Source organism: Rana temporaria, chromosome 9 (assembly GCF_905171775.1).
Source record: "Rana temporaria chromosome 9, aRanTem1.1, whole genome shotgun sequence".
In the NCBI taxonomy this organism is placed as follows: domain Eukaryota; kingdom Metazoa; phylum Chordata; class Amphibia; order Anura; family Ranidae; genus Rana; species Rana temporaria.
In genome coordinates, this window is record NC_053497.1 from 129,980,049 (window position 1) to 130,000,775 (window position 20,727).

At 45.2% G+C, this 20,727-nt stretch overlaps 1 protein-coding gene across 2 annotated transcripts in view; it reads left to right on the forward strand.

The window, feature by feature from the left end:
* NOXA1 (NADPH oxidase activator 1) overlaps window positions 1-20,727 on the forward strand; it is a 66,632-nt gene that overhangs the window by 7,354 nt on the left and 38,551 nt on the right. The window contains exons 4-6 of one of the 2 annotated variants that reach the window (XM_040324502.1): window positions 4,185-4,393; window positions 15,870-15,952; window positions 19,689-19,797. In XM_040324502.1, the coding sequence (XP_040180436.1) occupies window positions 4,220-4,393; window positions 15,870-15,952; window positions 19,689-19,797 (366 nt within the window). In that variant the 5' untranslated portion in view covers window positions 4,185-4,219. Of the gene's footprint in view, window positions 1-3,902; window positions 4,394-15,869; window positions 15,953-19,688; window positions 19,798-20,727 lie in introns of those variants that run through there. The other variant, XM_040324503.1, reaches the window with a different exon arrangement.

The window sequence follows — 20,727 nt, forward strand, 5'->3', positions numbered from 1 at the left end:
CACATATTTTGGGAATGCCCACAGGTCAAACAATACTGGCACGCTGTCACACGTTGCCTTAGGTCAGTCACCTCTATCTCAATTCCCATGACTATTGAGGTGTGTCTGCTGCATCTGGTGGAGCCTTTGGCTACCATCATGTCTATTAGGACTCTTCTTATGCCTTTTAATGTAGAAAAGCATAGGGTATTATTCTTTCATGGAAAAGCTCCTCAGCTCCAACATTGGAATCCTGGAAAGCTTTGGTTAACAAGGCAGTACCGTTTTACAAGGCCACCTACTTGAGCAGGTGGGCCCTGACCAAATTTGACAAGGTTTGGGGGTGCTGGATGGCTTTTGTGGATACGGTATCGGATTAACCCCAGATAAACGTTAGCTACTGATCCTTGGAATGGTAAACTATACAGGAAAATGCACGTAATGGAGGTACTGGAGGACTGTAAGTTCTCATACAACAGGGCAGTTGATCACTCTGGGAGCAGGTGTTCTATTTTTTTATTTATTGTTTGGTTCTTTTCTTCCTACTATTACCCATTTCTACGGCTGGGGGGGGGGGGTACGGGACCATACTCCTGACTTTCTCCGGTATCAGGGCCCGGGGTGTCGGAAAGCTTCGAAACTGGTCATCAAGGCCGGTACAAGGGGTGGGCAGAAGGGACGGATGCACTGGACGGGACTATTTACTGGAAGAAGGGGGGGGTGCAGCCAGGGCTGTCTTTAACACAGGGCAAAAGAGCAGCTGCCCTGTCATCACTGTGGGGCCCAAAGCAGCTGCTTCTTAAGCCCTGCATTGCCTGCAGTTTTCTCGGGGTAGCGAGAGGAGCCGATCCCGATCTCCCCCATGCTCCCAAGCAGTGGCCACATGATAACAGGAGAGCGGGACAGCTGCAGGCCTTTATGTGCTTAAGCCCGCTTGTCCCGCTTCTCCCTCTGTCAGAAGCTGCGGACCGGAGACAGGGAATGAAGCAGAGCAGCGCTCTGTGTTCCTCCCTCTCCACCCCCCGCCTGACAGACCCATGTAGCACACAGCCGAGTGAAGTGTTGTGGCTGTGTGCTGGGTCTGATAGCAGGAAACTGCACTGTGATGTACCGCCAGGTCTGCCGTGATGGATAAGTTCTGTCATCAGGTGAGAAAGAACCGTGGAGTGATTAAAAAATAATTGGGGGTACAGAGGTAAATGTGGATGGGGGTACAAAGGTGAACAGGAGGTACAGAGGTGAATGTGGACGGGGTACAGAGGTGAATGTGGATGGGGTACAGAGGTGAATGTGGATAGGGGGGATACAGAGGTGAACGTGGACATGGGGTACAGAGGTGAATGTGGATGGGGAGTTACAGAGGTGGACGGGAGGGGGGTACAGAGGTAAATGAGGATGGGGTAAAGAGGTGGATGGGAGGGGGTAAGGAGGTGGACAGGGGGTACAGAGGTGGACGGAAGGATACAGAGGTGAGCCGTGGATGAGGGGTACTGAGGTAGACAGGAATACAGAGGTGAGCTGTGAATTGGGGGGTACAGAGGTGAACGGGAGATACAGAGGTGAGCTGTTTGCTTAATTAGCAATGGTATTGGTAATGTGCAGCAGGAAGGGGATTAATGCACTGTCACTGATGCATTAGTATAGATCCCTTTGTCTGTAGGTGCTGTAGCTTTTCCCAAGGAGGGCGCAGTTTTTCATCTTCGCCCTGGACACCCGATGATCTTGTCCTGGCACTACTGGTCATCAGGTGCCTACCTCCAGTTGGAGGTTCAACATTTTTTTTTCTTTTTTTTTTTTTTTTTTTAAATAATTTTACCTCTTTCACAACTATAGCTCGTAGTCTCTTTTTTTTAGGGAGAGGCCACAATGTGGTACAACTTACTTTAATTTTTGACTGTTGAAAAAATTGCTATCTTATATGGTTGGGGGAAGTTTCTACTGATGACGAACTTTTACCTCTACAGAGGGAAGCCTGTGTGTCTCAACCAGGGTCCCCACACTTTTTCTAACCTTTTATGATTACCCTGTTTGATAAAGGCCACTCTCTCGCTCTCAATCAGCACATTTATGGTTCCAATCCAATTTCTAACAGATGGGGGGCCATGCGCCTGCCAGCGTTGCGCAATTAATTTGCGTGCCTGAAATAGGCCTCGCAGCACGCCCTCCAGTGTTCCTGGGGGTACTCTATGATCTTCCATATCTCCCAGGAGGCAGGTTCTAGCGTCTGGCTCTAAAGAGGTCTTAAAAATGCTATTGAGTTTGTTGATGACCTCCGTCCAGTATCTGAAGAGTTTGGGACATCTCCAGAACATCTGGACGAGGTCACCTGTAGCCTTGCATCTAGGGCATTCATCTCTTGGTTTCCAGCCTAATTGAAAACATTTTTTTGGGGTGTAGTAGACCTGATGTAGTAAGAATAGGTGAGACATTCTCTGTGCTGGGGAAATAGATACTAGAACCCCTCTATTTAGGATCCTGCTCCACTGCTCTTGCGTTATCGGTCCCAAGTCCCGTTCCCATTTTTCTCTACTCTTAAGCAAACCCGATTGGTTTATGGCCCTGGCCCCCAATTTATTATATAGCTCTGAAATAAACCCTTTCGTTGAGTCCCTTTGGGCTATTTTGTTGAGAATAGGGGTCTGGATCCTATCTAACGAATGGGTCTTAAACTGAGTCTGAGTGGCATGCCTGATCTGAAGATATTTAAAGAAGGTTTTGTTTGGGATATTAAATTCTTGTCTCAGGTCTGAGAATGACTTCATAATATTCCCCTCATACAAATGGACAAGGCGCGTAATTCCCCGTCTCTCCCAAATGTTGCATTTTCCCACCCCCTCAACTTCCGGGAGATTTTTATTGTTCCACAGGGGGGCAAACTCAGTAACTCCAAGGTATCCCAATAGAGCCTTTGTTGTCCTCCATATCTTATTAAGTAAATTTGTGGTCGTGCACTTGTAAGCAAATGAGTCTGCCTCCAAAACTTCTACTAGCGTACTGTTAGTATTAATCTAAAGCAGTCCTTTCTTGGGTCTGGTATTCCACACCCTGCGATATGCTGTAGCTGGGACGCCAAAAAATAAATTCTCGGGTGGGGAACCGCCATCCCTCCCTCCCTGGTCGGGAGCTGCATGGTCTGCAACCCAATTCTGGCCTGCCCACCTTTCCACATTAATTCGCGGAATAGCGTTTTCACTCTTTTAAACCACACTTGGTTAACCCAAATCGGAGAGTTGTGGAGAATGTATAATATCTGAGGGAGCCAAATCATTTTAATTAGACTGCATCTCCCGGCCGTAGAGAGAGGGAGGCGGCTCCAAATGTCTTTTTTTTTGCTTCAGTTTTAACAATAAGGGGGCCATGTTTATGCCAATATATTCGTTGACATCCCGGGTGATCCAGATCCCCAAGTATTTAATTGTAGTCAGGATTTTTAACTGGGGCAGATCAGCTGGCATTTGATATCGTACTGTGTCTATTGGAAGCAGAGCCGACTTATCCCAATTAATAATTAATCCTAAGAACCTGCCAAACTCCCTAACCATTTGGTAATGTGCAGCAGGAAGGGGATTAATGCACTGTCACTGATGCATTAGTATAGATCCCATTGTCTGTAGGTGCTGTAGCTTTTCCCAAAGAGGGCGCAGTTTTTCATCTTCGCCCTGGACACCCGATGACCTTGTCCCGGCACTACTGGTCATCAGGTGCCTACCTCCAGTTGGAGGTTCAACATTGATTGTATATGTCTAGGCAAATGTTTTGTTGCTTTGGGGTGGTGGAGGAGGAAATTTTGTGTTTTCTGTGTTTTTTTTTTTTGTAATTCTCCACCAGCAACCGTGTGATAGCCGGTGGTTGTTAGCCAGAGTTGTGGCCTACTGTTGAATGTTTGTATGCTTTCAAACTGAATAAAAAAAGCATTTTCAAAAAAAGCATAAAATCCTTCACATGAAACAGCGACATTTCAAACCATCAAACAAGACTCTTTTCAATCCTAGATTACCAAGTCATTGAATTTATGCAGGTGCAGGTGACTTTTGCAATATTTGTTCCAACCCAGTGAACACACAGGCGAGTGTTGCAAGCCTGGAATTTAAAGAGCTGACTACGTGCCCTTTCATTAAATCTTCAGACGGGATTGGAATGAGACTCTGGGAGGGACACAAGACTTTTCCACTTCCTGATACACATACAGCTTGCTCTTACTGCAGGTGGATCCACACATTCTTCTTCATTTCTCGGCAGGATGCCGTACAAAGATCTCATAAAGTATTGGCATGAAGGAGTCCTGGCAGCAGACAATCAGAATCTGGATTCAGCTTTGGAGAATTTTTTAAGGATTGGGGATCCCACATCAAAGATTTGGTTCAATGTTGGATGTGTCCAGGTCCTGAAAGGAGATCTAGAGAATGCCTTGGAGGTAAGTAGTCTTTCAATGGGTACTTCCCCTACTGATGCTGGCAGAGGCAGCATGGGTAGTTTAAAAGAGCAAGGAAGCATACGCAAAACCTTGGCTTTCCTGTTTAATTTTCACGTTTGTATACATTAAATGTTTTATACAGCCTTGCTCATACATATACTACAAGATTCATATACAGTGTAAGCAATTTGTGTCTGGTATTTGAATTAAATCACTATGCAATATAACATTTTAATATAAGAACAAATTGAAACAGGAAAGACAAAAAAAAAATTGATACAAGGAATTGTAAACTTTTTAGGGGCTTAAAGTGACACTAAATTATATCTCTATACTCCAGAAATAACCCAGACACAGCCCTGTAATCTATTTTTCATCAAATCATTTTTTATGCCGCGTACACACGATCAGACATTCTGACATCAAAAACGTGTATTTCTTTCCGGCGGATTGTTTGCTCAAACTTGTCTTGCATACACACGGTCACACAAATGTTGTTGGAAATTCCGAACGTCAAAAACGCGATGACGTACAACCCTACGATGAGCCAAGAAAAATGAAGTGCAATGATTCCGAGCATGCTTTAAATTGATTCCGACCATGCGTAGGATTTTTGTGTGTCCAAATTGGCTACAGACCATCGGAATTTCCGACAAAAGCTTTTGTTGTTGGAAAAATTGTATAAGCAGTAAAGCATGCTTGTTATACTCACTGTGGACCCTAAGGGGTTAATCCTGCGTATCGTGTAAAAAGACTGTTTGATCCTGTCTTCTCTGATCCTGCCCTTCCACAGTCCCTAATTCTTCTCTTGATATACAGAAAGATGGCACTGGCAACACTGTAATCCGTATGCGTATTTATTGACTAAGTAAGAGTTAAAATAAGAGCTGACGCGTTTCGGCGAGAGCCTTAGTGGTGGCACATTTAAAACTGGAATGGTAAAAAAATTTATAACCATACAAACTCCACCCAAGAAAAAATTACCATAATTGATTGGTGTCATTTATTACAGATTTACAAATTACAGATAAACCATAAATACCGTATATGAAAAAGAAATGGTAATGGAATGCAAAAAGAACAACAAATTTGGCATTAAAATGCATCTATCAAAAGATCATTCTATATCAATGAATGCTACAAGAAAAAAAATACATAAATCAAAAGAATGTCATAACGTAATAAATTGTTAAAAGACAGCTTATGCCCTGTACACACGAGCGGTTTTCCCTTCGGAAAAGGTAACAATGGTTTTCCCGACGGAATTCCTCTCAAGTAGGGTTGAGCTCCGGCGTGTTCGCACACTCCACGTGCAGAGCCCACCAGGAAGTCTGCACTGCGCTGCGCTAACCACAGGCAGGGAGACATTTCCCGATCTCTGCAGCCAAGCATTGGTAAATGTCTCCCTGCCTGTGATCAGCGCCGCCCTGTGCAGACTTCCTGGCGGGCTCTGCAAGTGGACTGTGCGAACACGCCGGAGCTCATCCCTACTCTCAAGCCTGCTTTGCATACACACGGTCACACAAAAGTCTGGTTTACGTATTCTTCTACCTATTTTGGTAAAAAAAATTGCAATAAGCGTTTATCGATTGGTTTGCGCAACATTTATAGCGTTTTCAAAATAGGGGATAGTTTTATTGCATTTTTTAAACATTTTTTTTTTTACTACTAATGGTGGCGATCAACGATTTTTTTCGTGACTGCGACATTATGGCGGACACTTCGGACAATTTTGACACATTTTTGGGGCAAAAAATGCATTTAAATTGCATTGTTTATTGTGAAAATGACAGTTGCAGTTTGGGAGTTAACCACAGGGGGCGCTGAAGGAGTTATGTTTTACCTAGTGTGTGTTTACAACTGTAGGGGGGTGTGGCCGTAGGTCTGACGTCATCGATCGTGTCTCCCTATAAAAGGGATCACGCGATCGATGCAGCCGCCACAGTAAAGCACGGGGAAGCCGTGTTTACATATGGCTCTCCCCGTTCTTCAGCTCCGGGGAGCGATCGCGAGGGGGCGGCTAGAAACGAATAGCCGCGCCCTCGTCCGGGATCGCTCCCCGCCGCATGTACCGGGGGGGGGGGGTCCCGATCGGACCCCCGACCTGCGGAAAGGCAGGGACGTACATGTACGCCCATATGCCTGTACGTGCCATTCTGTGGACGTACATATACATGCGGCGGTCGTTAAGCGGTTAATATGCCTTTTGGATATCAACATACTAATTGGAATATACTGCTGTGCTAAGGACTGTTTGCTAAGGAATACCTTAAAGGGTCAGCTACCTTTAAATTGCCTCTCAACTACTAAATACGTGTGCAATATTCATCTCATGTTTGCAACTATAAGGCTCCATGCACACTGAAGCTGATAAAAGCTATAAAAAAAACACAAGTAGCTTTACAGGGAGCCTTTCAACGTTTTGTAGCGTTTTTGCAATAGCTTTAATCAGCGTTTTTCAGTGTAGCTTTTTTTTTTAATTTTTACTCTTTATTTTCAATGGATTAAAAAACGCTAAAAAAACACTGGCACCAGCGTTTTTGAGCGTTTTTCAGCGTTTTGCGTATTTCAGCATTTTTTTCCGCCAAAAAACAGCACTTTGAACGCAAATTTCGGGCGTTCATAAAAAAGCCAATAAACTCCAAAGCTCATTAACACTAAAAAACTCCCAGGTGTGCATGGGCACATAGGCTAACATAGAGTTCAGTTTATGGGCATTAAAAAAAAAAAGCCAAAACGCCAATAAACTGCAGTTTATCAGCTTCAGTGTTCATGGAGCCTTATTACCTGAGTTCTATTGCCACTCATATGCAACTACTATTACGTGTGCAATATTCACCTCATGTATGAATTTATAATTACCTGAAGTATATTGTCTTTTATATGCAACTATTTACCTGAGCTATATTGCCTCTCATACGCAACTACTAGTTGTCATTACAACTCCTATTTACTACGAGCTTGACATATTGTCCTAATTGTTGAACATGTTTGCTCTAACTTTTCTATGCTAGGGCTTGATGGTATTTTTTACCATCTCCCTTAGTGGCCTAATACATCCCTATATGCTCAAAGTGATATGATGTAGAGAACCCCCAAACTCCTGTTTATGTGGAGTGACGCCTGGGGTCCCGTACTGATAATCACTTGCATATAGAGGTGTATTGGAATCTTGACCTTTAAAGTATATTATATAATTTTAAACGCTAAGGTCTGGTCGCATGTTGTAATGCGTCCATCCTTAGTAGCTCAACACCTTTCTTTATGTGACAGAAAGATGATGTAGAGATCCCCCAAACTCCTGTTTGTGAGGAGTGACGCCTGGGGCCCAATACTGAGTTGTCACATTAAGAAGCGCATTGAAATCCTTGCTAATCGCAGTTGTGGTTCACTCCGTTCACCAGTGCTGTTACACATACAGACGAACGGTTTTCCGAAGGATTTTTCCTGCTCTTTTTTTTTTTACCGGCAGTTTTCCTGTGGGAAAAAGTCAGATGGAGCATATACACGGTCGGGATTTCCGACGAAAAGATCTCCTCGCAGTTTTTCCGACAGGAAAACCAGTCGTGTGTACGGGGCATTAAAAAGCACCTGAGTATTGCAATTTAATATTGGAGACTAGTGATACAGAAAACCACCAATACACCATGAAGCATTTGTCACTTCAAAACGAGATTCACATCTATGATTCATTCCTGCGGGGATCCGTGTCCCCAGGGTAAAGATTCACCATATTTCCTGTTCAAGACGTTTTCTGTGTATATCCCCTCCACATATTGTCCGTTTGATTTTCTGTGCTGCACAAAAACGGAAAATTGTATCATACTTACCAGTAATTTTCCTTTCCTGGTGCCTATCCATGGCAGCATACCTGTGACAAGCTCCGCCTTGGCTCCTCCCTCAGGACTAGTGAATATTATAAAAGAGTTGGTTAGCAGCGCCCCCACATTCTCCGTAATATAGAATACCGAGGGTGGGAGCGTATGCTGCCATGGATAGGCACCAGGAAAGGAAAATTACTGGTAAGTATGATACAATTTTCCGTTTTCCTGGTGCCTCCATGGCAGCATACCTGTGACAAATAACTAGCTGAGACGGGTGGGATGATGCTTAGGAGGTTTATTTCAAAGGAATTATTATTATTATTATCAATAATTAGAGGAAGCAACGGCTGATTTGATCGCCTGTCTGCCGAATTCTACCGATGAGAGAGCTCCTGGGTCTACTCGGTAATGCTTCAGAAAAGTATGTTGGGACGACCAGGTCGCTGCCCTACAAATAGTTTCGATTGCCACGTTCGCTCTTGCCGCCCAAGAGGCAGAGACCGCCCTAGTGGAGTGTGCCCTGACCATCAAAGGGGGGTCCAGACCCTTTGCCCTGTACGCCTTGTGGATAAGCTTAACAATCCATGAGGCAATTGTTCTTGCTGACGCCTCCTTGCCTTTGTTCTACCCCCAGGGAATTATGAGCAATTTGGTAGAGTCTCTGAAAGGTGCCGTGACCCTGAGATAGCATTTTAGGGTGGAGGCAATGTCCAGTTCATGAAGAGAACCTGATTCCTGTTCTAGAAACGTTGGGAGAGCCCAGGGTTCCGACATGGCCAAAGATGACGTGACCTTGGGGATAAACCCTCGTACTGTTCTCAGTTCCACTCTGTCATGGTAGAATATGATATGGTTATCATCCGCCCCCAGAGCTTGGAGCTCTGAAACCCGTCTGCCAGAGGTTATGGCTATCAAGAAGGTAAGCTTCAAGGTTAAGTTCCAAAGTGATGCCGAGTCCGAAGGAGCAAAAGGTGGGCTGGCTAAGGCCTCTAGGATGACAGCGAGGTCCCAGGTGGGAAAAGCCTGTTTAGTTGGTGGACGGATCTTTCTGACTGCCTTAAAAAATTGGATTATTAATGGGTCCTCTGCCCACCTTCTGCTGGTTGCTGTTGAAATTGCTGCTACCTGTACTTTTAATGTACTCATAGCAAGGCCCACATCCAGGCCTGCCTGCAAAAATTCAAGCATTTGCGAGGATGATGGAGAATCTGGATCGCAGCTTCTGCTAATCATGAAGGCCTTGAACTTGTTCCACACCCTATCGTATATACTGTTTGTGGAAGGCTTTCTAGCCCTGAGAAGGGTTGCGATAACCTCGTTGGAACATCCTAGTGATTCAAACCTTTGCCTTTCAGCAGCCAGATGTGAAGGTTCAGCCTGCCTGGATCTGGATGGGTGTGACATCCCTGAGCGAGGAGGAATGGTATCAGCGGAACCTTGACCGGCGGCTGAGTACTCAGGTACATTGCCGTAGGAAACCAAGGGCGTCTCGGCCAGTATGGTAGAACCGTTATTACTGTTGTGGACTCTATCATGATCCTCGCCAGGAGTTTTGGAATGAGGGGCCGTGGAGGGAATGCATAGGCCAGTTTGCATGCCCATGGGGCTGAGAGAGCATCTATTGCTTCCGCTTGGGGATGTGGGAGCCTCGAGATGAATCTTGGAAGCTTGGAATTGCATGCAGTTGCAAATAGGTCCAGTTCGGGGAGCCCCCACTGGCTCACTATCCAGTTGAAGATTCTTGGGTGTAGAGACCACTCGTTGGCATCTATGAACCTGCGAGATAGGAGGTCGGCTCTTGAGTTGAGATGACCTGGTAGGTAGATTGCCCTTAGGTCCTTTAGGTTTCTTTCCGCCCAGAGGATAATGGGCTCCACCTCCCTCAGCAGGGACCTGCTGTGCGTCCCTCCTTGACGGTGTATATAAGATACAGCGGCTTTGTTGTCCATCCGTAGAAGGACTGGTCTCCCTGTGATCTCGAATTCTAGGGCTAGTAATGCACGGTAGGCTGCCCGGATCTCCAGGATATTCGACACCAAGCCCGTCGCACTGAAGGACCATCTCCCCTGCACTGAGATCTGGTTGCAGTGTGCTCCCCAACCTGCTGAACTGGCATCGGTGGTAATTGTGATCCAGTTTACATGCCCTAGCGGACGTGATTTCATCAGCGTGTGTTTCTTCATCCACCAATGAAGACTTCTGAGCATCAGGGTCGTCAGATGTATAGGTTGAGATAGATATCGTTTGTTCCACTGCCTCAAGAATTCCAGTTGGAAATATCTCAAATGCCAATGGGCCCAAGGGACCATGGGGATACATGACGACATCCGGCCTATCAGGCTCAGACACTTCGAGGCGGTCAGATGGAGTCTCGCACTCACACTCTTCATCTGCTGAATAATAGACGCCACTTTCTGAGGTGGAAGGGACACTGTACCATTCTCTGTGTTGAACAGTGCACCCAGATAAATCATTTCCTGGGTTGGAGACAGATGACTCTTCTCCTGGTTTATCTTCCATCCAAAGTCTACTAGCGTCGTTAGAAGAACTTCCCTGTGTTCCATCAATTGGGCTGGATCGCTCGCTAGGAGAAGAAGGTCGTCCAAATAATGGTATACTCGAAGCCCCTGTTCCCTTAGAGGGGCTATCACGGCAATCAGTGTCTTTGTGAAGACTCTCGGTGATGTGCAGAGGCCAAACGGGAGACTGCGGAATTGAAGATGTACCTGGCCTACTGCAAACCTCAGATACTTCTGGAAAGAGGGGAGTATGGGTATATGCAGGTACGCATCCCGTAAGTCTATGGATAACATCCAGTCCCCTGGTTGGATTACACGGACGATTGTTTGTAGTGACTCCATCTTGAATCGTTCTAGGAAAATGTAACGATTTAGCCTCTTTAGGTCTATGACAGGTCTCCAACCTCCGTTTTTTTTGGGGACGAGAAACAGGGTGGAGTAAAAACCTGTAAATCTTTCCGATGGAGGTACTGGGATTACTGCCTGCTGTTCCTGTAAGGAGAGAAGAAAGTGCTGTAGAGCCTCCGCTTTTTGAGGGGACCTTGACATCCTTGTTGGAGAGAAGAAGTCTTTGGGGGGTTTGTCTAGAAACGTCCAGAAGTGTCCGTATTTTACAGTGGAAATTACCCAGGGATCCCTGCACCTTTGCTCCCAGATTTTCGAGAAGTGTTGGAGTCTGGCCCCCACCGGAATCGCTTGGGATGGTTCGGCGTCAAAAGGACTTAGCAGAATCCTGCGGAGTAGGCACGGATCCCTGTCTACGGTTCTTGAGGAAGGTGGACTGCGTGCTTTTCCAATTTTGCCTAAAGCCTCTTCCTTGCCTGGACTGTCTGTAGTCCTTGTTCTTAGAATATTGGAATCTGGGTGTGAATGTTCTGAAGCGCTTGGATCGCCTGTCCTGGGGCAACAGACCCGACTTCCCGCCAGTAACGCGAGATATGGCTTTATCCAACTTCTCCCCAAATAGGGCTTTTCCATCAAATGGTATTTTGCACCAATTCTGTTTCGATGCAATATCTGCTGACCATGGTTTTAGCCACAAGGCCCGTTTGGCCATTACTGTGTGGAGCATTGCCCTTGCGGAGCATCGAACTGAATCGATGGCAGCTTCCCCAATGAAGTCTGCAGAGAGTTTTAGCTCATCTAAGGCCTTAATAATGTCTACCTTTGGGACATCCTGCTGGATTGCCGACTCTATATTCTCTGTCCAAACGCGTAGCGCGTTGGAAACCGATGTTAAAGCAACCGCGGGCTTGCAGGCATTGCCCGCCATCTGGTAGGCTTTTTTGAGGTCGAGATCCATTCTTCTATCCAGTGGATCCTTGAATGACGTTGAATCTTCCATAGGCAGCGTAACGTTTTTCGCTAACCTTACCACAGCTGCATCGACCACTGGAGGGGCCTCGAGCATTACAGAGTCTTCTTCCGATAGAGGATATAGTTTTCCTAGGCGGTTAAGGGAGAATCTTTTTTCGGTCTTTCCCCATTCTTCCTCGATCACACCCTTAATCTCGTCCATGAGAGGGAAAAAGGAAATCTGGCGCTTGAGAAAGGGGAAGTATGCCTTAGACTTCTTGCCTTCTGTCTCAGTTTCCTCCCAACCAATTGCCTGTTTTACTGCCTGCACATAGGGCTGGACCATGGAAAAGGCAAAGCCGGAGACATCCAGGTCATCCGAGGAACCCTCTGAAGCGTCATCCTCCTCCTGATGTTTAGAGGATGAGGCAGGTGTCGGTCGAGGAATTCCGCTAGTGGACGGTCCGGGAATGGCCTCCCCCGCCGGCTGCTCCTGGAGAGGAACCACCGGTTGCGATGGCATTGAGGCCACTAATTCTGCAAAGGAATCCTTTATTGCTTTCTTAAGCAGGTCCGCCACTTGCATGCCCTCGGACTCTCTGTCCGCCGCATAGTCCCTCATGCAATCTTGACAGATCCGTTTATGTGGAAGAGGGGTAGCTCCACAGGCTTGACACTTTGGAGATCTGGGTCTCGGGGAGCGTGAGTGATGGCGCTTTTTGGCCAAAGACTTCTTGCCACTCTCATGGTCTCCTCGCCTGGAAGACCTTCCCCTGCTGTGGCTTGAGTCAGAGTCTTCATGACGCCTTGATGTCTTCTTAGACGTCTTCTGGCGTACAGGGCTGCAATACATAAGAGTATGCGCCTTAGTGCACTCTTTTTTTTTTTTTTTTAAACTTACCTGGACGTAGGTCCTTACCTTAATTGTAGAGTAGGATCTTGTATGGACGGCGAATGGCTCATGTTAGGTGGATTAGCGGAGGAAGCAGCTAAGGAAAGAACAGGAAAAGGTTAAACGCCATAACCTAACCCGGCTAAACGGACACATTCCTAAGTGTTATTGTTTTTTTTTTTTTTTTAGAAAAAAATTATTTTATGTCTTCTTTTTTTTTTTTTGTAATAAATGGCCCCCTTTTTTTTTTTTTTTTTTTACCTGTAGAAACAGGTCTTTTGTCCTGGAGCTCTCAGTATTTTGGTTCTCCCTGGACAGCCTCAGGCATCTTAGTGAGGCAGCCAGGGAGTTATAAAGGGTTCAGGTGAACAGAGGAACGCCTCTGCCCTGAACTTTTGGAGAAAGGGCAAAAATTCTATGTTTTTCCCTATTCCAAGATGGCCGCCGGAGCCTCCGGGCGTACTGCGCATGCGCGAACCGGCGGCTCTAGGACCCGGAAGTCCCGGCCGTCGGCGCCAGCGTCGAATGCAGCAGAGGACGCCCCCAGCCATACAAAACGGCTGGGGGTGACGCACGCGACCCCTAAGGGGCCAGGAGACAATATGGAAAGTGAGGGATGACCGGGGCAGGCGAGGGAAACACCGGGGGAAAACGAGGGGGAAAACGAGGGGGACCGCAGGTGAGCCATGGGATTGCAGGGACAGGAAGGATGCCAGAAAGGAGTTTAGGAAAGGGGGAAAGAAATAAATAAAAAAATAAATGAAAAATAAATGAAAAGTAAAAGAATTAGCTGCTGCCTCCGTTACCATGGGAAGCCAGATGCCTGAGAGATACACTGCAGATAGAGCTCTTAGTTAAGAGACAAACTGCCTGTCCCAAAAGATCCTACAGAAGGGACTCCCAACCTTATTAGCGCGTTTAGCTGCCCAAGAGAAGGGACCGCATCCGGGAGAGGCTTGAACCCGGATGGACGCTGCCGAATGCAGAAGGTAGGACGATCGACCAGTATTCACTGCCATGAGGTATGAGGAAAAAAAGGAGAATGTGGGGGCGCTGCTAACCAACTCTTTTATAATATTCACTAGTCCTGAGGGAGGAGCCAAGGCGGAGCTTGTCACAGGTATGCTGCCATGGAGGCACCAGGAAAGGAGCTTATATTGCCATCATGTATAGTTTTAAAATGTTTAGATACGTTCAACATATTTTTTAGTTACTATAAGATGCTCCATTATAGTGTTCCACCGATCATAATGCATAAGGGCCTTGACCTGCATCCTACAGATTGGAATTTACTGATTGCATTTAATTACATACATCACATTCTTACCAGGTCACACCTTACCATTGTGACATGAAATAATAGATTTATGATTTCTATCATGCTTGTCAGAAAAGCGGTAGGTATTTAACCCGCAGCTATAGGAACCAGTAACACTAAGCCAATGTTTGGATACAGTGGGTGATTTTTGCAAGATGGGGGACAGTGAATTACCTAGGGTACACACACGGCGACTGGAATAATTGCAGCCATGGGAAAGGACTGTAATAAGGTTTGTATCTCCATATAAGACCGGGAGATACTTTCTAATATGTTTAATCCATAGGCGTGCAGACAGGGTGTGTCAGGTGTGCCTGGGCACACCCTAATCACCCTGTGCTGTCTCCCAAGATCTGCTCTGAAATGGATCCAAGAAGTGTGTAGCCCGTGCTGCCTGTGAAACGGTTTCACATTCAGCAGATCGTGAGGCTTGGCAGAGCCGCTCAGTGTGTGAAACTGTCAGGTAAAGTTACTGCTTACAGAGAGAAAGCCCAGCTGTCAAAACTCAGCGGTGATGTTGGGGGTGGGCGGGAACCGAACAGCTATCAAACACCAGCCAATGGGCGGACCGCTATATTTATGTGGCTCCGCCCCCTTTCTCAAGCAGCCCAGTCATTGGCTGGTCGTGTTTGATAGCTGCTCGGTCCACCAATCCCCAACATCACGGCTGAGTTGTGTAAGCTGGTCTTTCTCCTTGCAAACAGTTACATAACCTGACAGTTTCACACACTGAGTGGCTCTGGCAAGCCTCCCAATCTACTGTATATGAAATTCCCACTCTACCATGTCAGTGTTCATGAATGCTGCCTATCAGTACCAATCAATGCTGACAATCAGTGTTGACAATCAGTGCCCATACATGCTGCCTATCAAAGCCAATCAGTGCTGTCTATCAATTCCAATCAGTGCTGCCTATAAGTGCCAATCAATGCTGCCAATCGGTGCCCATAAGTGCTGCCTATCAAAGCTAATAAGTGGTAGCAGTGCCGATACTGAGTATTTACACGATTACTCATACTCGTAAAAATGCTCTGATACCTGAAATCAGTGCTGCCAATCAGTGCCCATAAGTGCTGCCTATCAAAGCCAATCAGTGCTGCCTATCAATTCCAATCAGTGCCCATCAGTGCTGCCTATCAGTGCCAAGCAATGCTGCCAACCAGTGCTGCCAATCAGTGACCATAAGTGCTGCCTATCAAAGCCAATATTGATAGCGGTGCCGATACTAAGTATTTGCATGATTACTCATATGACTCTTACAAATGCTCCGATACATTAAACCGATACCTTTGTGGTGCAATTTGAGCCTATACAAAATTAATTGGCTTAAATGGCATTGCAAAGAATTGCATGCGGTTTGAACAGGAATGCAGTGCGATTCCAGTCCGAATTCATTTTGTATGGGCTCAAATCGAAATCACAAAGGTAATCGGTACTTGGTATCGGTGAGTACTTGACCGAAAGTTACAGTACTCATACTCGCCGGTAAAAAAAATGGTATCGGTGCAACCCTAATATATAGCTATATACAGTATATATTTATATATAAAATTAGCGTGTGTTCATTGCAACATCACCAAAGACTAAGCATACAATATACATATATTTTACCTTTTTTTCTCTGCAGGCCTATAATCATGCTCTCACAAAGGACCCTTGCCTAGCTGTTGGATTTTTTCAGAGAAGTTATGTATATTTCAAGCTTGGAAGGTAAATAAACTGAAAAGAATAGTGCAGTATCCATTAAGATGATATGGTCTAGGTCAGGGGTAAGCAGCATTTGCACTCCAGCTATGCTCAAACTACAAATACCATCGACACTATTCTCCTTGGAGTCATGTCTGTAGCTGTCAGTCTTGCAATGCCTCTTGGGACTAATTCTACAACAGCTGGAATGCTGGGGTCGCCTATCCCTGGCCTAGGTGGTAGGCCCAAGGGATTGTCTGCATGGAGTTTGGATGGTCTATTTTTGTAAATGTGAGTTTTCTCTGAGTACTGTAGTTTTTTTCCCAAAGCATACTGACTGAAGGCAGACCTAGAAAAAGACTGTGCTGGGGGTTAGTGGGGCATTTGCCCCCTAGTCTAGACCAGTACTATTAAGATATGTTGGGCTGGTGGGCCTGACTGCAGATACCTCACCATGCAGACAGACATTGATCTAAGCAGGATCTGTAGTCAGTGATATGTGCTAGACATTGGGTAGCTATCTGCTCCCCATGCAGACCTGAGATCACAGCATCCTCCAGCACCAGCTGTCTGCAACTATGGCATGTCATGCGACTAAATGCCAAGCACTGGAAAATAAGCTGATGCTGGAAAATGTTGCAAGGTGTCACACTAAACTGTCTCCTTTGGGATCACCCAACTCTCATCTTGCCCTTCAGCCAATGAGATTTTAAATATACTTTACTAAAACTGGAGTGCAAAATCATGGTAGCCACTCTACTTTCTAACTTGTTCAATTAAGCTTTAACAAAAACCTGATTGGTTTCTATGCAGAGCTGCACCAGATTTTCCCGTTTTGGTAAATCAACCTCTTCACATGGTGCAGTTTCTTTAGCCCATAGAAGCATTGTAAAACATTGCTCTCTTGAGTTGGAAGAATGCTGATGTGTTTTATCATGTGACCAATTCCTTGGCATGCATTATGTAGAATTATGACTTGCAGATCTACCTCTCAGGAACATTCTTAACAAATAAGAAGCCAGAGGCTGACTGTACCCACCAAGCTCCACCTATAGTACAGCAGTATGCAGATTAGGATTGCCACTATTCATATGAATATTGCTCTTATTACAGTATATGCATTATTATTCAGTCTGGTGTGGATTTGGGATGAGCTGAACACCCCCCCCAATCGGTTCTCACCAAAAGCTTCAAACGGACCGACCGTTCGTGCGAACATTTAGAACCCCATTGACGTCTATGGGACTCGAACGTTCAAATTCAAAAGTGCTCATTTTAAAGCCTAATATGCAAGTTATTGTCATAAAACGTCTTTGAGAACCCGGGTCTTTCCCCAGGGAACATGTATCAATGGAAAAAACTTTTGCTTAAAGTAAAAGTGAAAAATTCCTTTAAATATCGTACCTGCTGGGTGTCTATAGTATGCCTGTGAAGTGGCACGTGTTTAGAACTGTCCCTGCACAAAATTAGATTACTATAAGAAAAAAGTAATTTAAAACTGCTTGCGGCTTTAATGTAATGTCTGGTCCCTACAATATGGATGAAAATCATTGAGAAAAATGACACAGACAGTACACACACCACGTAGCTTTTGGTGCACACTGCAGAGGACACGGGCAGTACACACCACATAGCTTTAGGTGCACACTGCAGAGGACACAGGCAGTACACACCACATAGCTTTAGGTGCACACTGCAGAGGACATAGGCCGTACACCCCGTGAGAATACTAGCACAATCACCTGTCTGCCAGTAAATTAGAAAGTGCGGATCTAGCTAAACTATAGAGTGTATAAATATATACAGTACAGACCAAAAGTTTGGACACACCTTCTCATTCAAAGAGTTTTCTTTATTTTCATGACTATGAAAATTGTAGATTCACACTGAAGGCATCAAAACTATGAATTATAGAATAATACATAACAAAAAAGTGTGAAACAACTGAAAATATATTTCACTTCTAGGTTCTTCAAAGTAGCCACCTTTTGCTTTGATTACTGCTTGGCACACTCTTGGCATTCTCTTGATGAGCTTCAAGAGGTAGTCACCTGGCGCAGCACCCCATCACTCTCCTTCTTGGTCAAATAGCCCTTACACAGCCTGGGGTCATTGTCCTGTTGAAAAATAAATGATGGTCCAACTAAATGCAAACCGGATGGAATAGCATGCCGCTGCAAGATTCTGTGGTAGCCATGCTGGTTCAGTATGCCTTCAATTTTGATTAAATCCCCAACAGTGTCACCAGCAAAGCACCCCCACACCATCACACCTCCTCCTCCATGCTTCACGGTGGGAACCAGGCATGTAGAGTCCATCCGTTCACCTTTTCTGCGTCACACAAAGACACAGGGGTTGAAACCAAAGATCTCAAGTTTGGACTCATCAGACCAAAGCACAGATTTCCACTGGTCTAATGTCCATCCCTTGTGTTCTTTAGCCCAAACAAGTCTCTTCTGCTTGTTGCCTTTCTTTAGCAGTGGTTTCCTAGCAGATATTTTACCATGAAGGCCCGATTCACACAGTCTCCTCTTAACAGTTCTAGAGATGTGTCTGCTGCAAAAGGTGGCTACTTTGAAGAACCTAGAATATGAAATATATTTCCAGTTGTTTCACACTTTTTTGTTATGTATAATTCCACATGTGTTAATTCATAGTTTTGTTGCCTTCAGTGTGAATCTACAATTTTCATAGTCATGAAAATAAAGAAAACTCTTTGAATGAGAAGGTGTGTCCAAACTTTTGGTCTGTACTGTATACAACACCTGGGATGCATATATATCCTCTACACACTGTAACTTTAACTAAATAGCCTGCCTGCCTGCCTGCTCTATCTACCTACTAAAAATGACACTCTCTCTTTTAACCACCGCAACACACTACACAAGGCCGACCTGCAGGCGGCCTTTTATAGTGTGGGGCGTGCACTAAACCCCCTTAACCATAATTGGCCAAAGCCACCCTGGCTTTGGCCAATTATGGTTCTCCGTTTTTTGCAAGCTGTGATTGGCCAAGCATGCGGGTCATAGTGCATGCTTGGCCAATCATCAGCCAGCAATGCACTGCTATGCCGCAGTGAATTATGGGCCGTGAAACGCCACTCAAATTTGGCGCGAACGGCCCAAAGCGTTCGTAATTCGACGAACGATTAAACATACGATGTTCGAGTCGAACATGAGTTCAACTCGAATACGAAGCTCATCCCTAGTGTGGATACTCCTGGTTTAACACATAGACATACTTAATTTGCCATTTCACTCTAACAAATCTATAGGGTCTAAATGTTCTTCCACATGGATTTTAGGATGTATAAGCAGCTCTAACATGTGACAGCCATAGATCCACCCTGAGGAAGTCCACATTGTAGTGGATTAAATGCCAGTGGTTTAATCATGTTTAACCATTTTTACAGAAGATGACTGGAGGACATTACTCCCCATGCAGCTCTCTGCTAACACTTGGTCCATCTAGAATACACGTTGGTCTAAATGAAAGCCTTGTGTTGCTGTGTTTCCCTTTAACTAAAGTCTTCCTCCTCCGATGTCAGTTGGGTACACTATTGCATGGCTGAGTAATTATGAGTCAACATATCATCTCACCAAAAAACTGAATAATTATTTGGAAAGGAAGGGGTTGTAATGTGCTGGTATTGAGGCGGTCAATAATCTGTGAGTTAGGGGACCATGCCTGTCCAGTTACATAGTCAAGTCCTTTTATTTCTCCAAATAACAAAATATTCTATGATCTTTCTCCTCGGCAGGTATGAGAAGGCATTGAGTGACTGCCACCTGGCCCTAGCACAGCTGAGAAACAACAGTGTTATAGATTACAAGCAGCTTGGACTCCGCCACCTACTCTTCACCTGGGAGGTAGGTATAGGTCTTTGTAATGGGTTGCAGGTAATCTTTAATTTACAAAATATGAAGTGGATAGGAATAATGGCGCTGCCTAAGTGTATTTCTACACCTATGTGATCCTGATGTGGGTCTACCTAGACCAGTGTGGGTAATGGATGCCCCACTGAGTACAAGTCCCACTGGACTGACTGGGGTCTATGCTGGTGATAATCCCACAGTACCAAAGGGCTGAGGGGGCATGAGCTCAAGGGCCGTCAGCTACACTTAGAGTACTATAAAATTGGTGTAACTGAATGTTGGGTACCAACAAAAATGTACTGGAAATGTGCTGCTAGACAGTGAGGTGCCTGAACTGATATATCTCTATATGTGACGGCTATCACAGTATACAGACACCAATATATAAACACTCGCAGATTGCAACAGATGCTATTAAAAAATAAATAGTGTGAACCCGGTGATGGTTCCAATATTAATCCAGCGAGAGTTGTATATAAAAATAAATAAATAAATAAAACAAAGTGGATAGTGACCAAAAAACACAATTACATGGATATCATGTGCAGTGATAGTGCATAGTGTAACAACAACACCAGTCCACCCTGTGATCAACACAGGAAAATGTTTTTTGGAAAAAGATGCATATAACTGACAGCCTGTAAGGAACAATACCTGTAAGGTATTGAGTACTTTAAATGATATCCTGTTACTGTGGGAGGCCAAGCTGTGTAGCACCCTGCTCCCAAAGATAGGGGCGCTATTTTACATTTAGGGGATATCTGGGCCAATAGTTGGGCCCAGACCTGTTGAATCATATACAAATTTGCCTCTGTTCTAGCTGTGGTACTGCCTGGTAGTATTTTCCCTTGTTGCCTGTGTGTGGCGTTACCACTTCAGGCCCATGTTGGAATGCAGGTGTACCATGGTGTATTGTATGTCCCT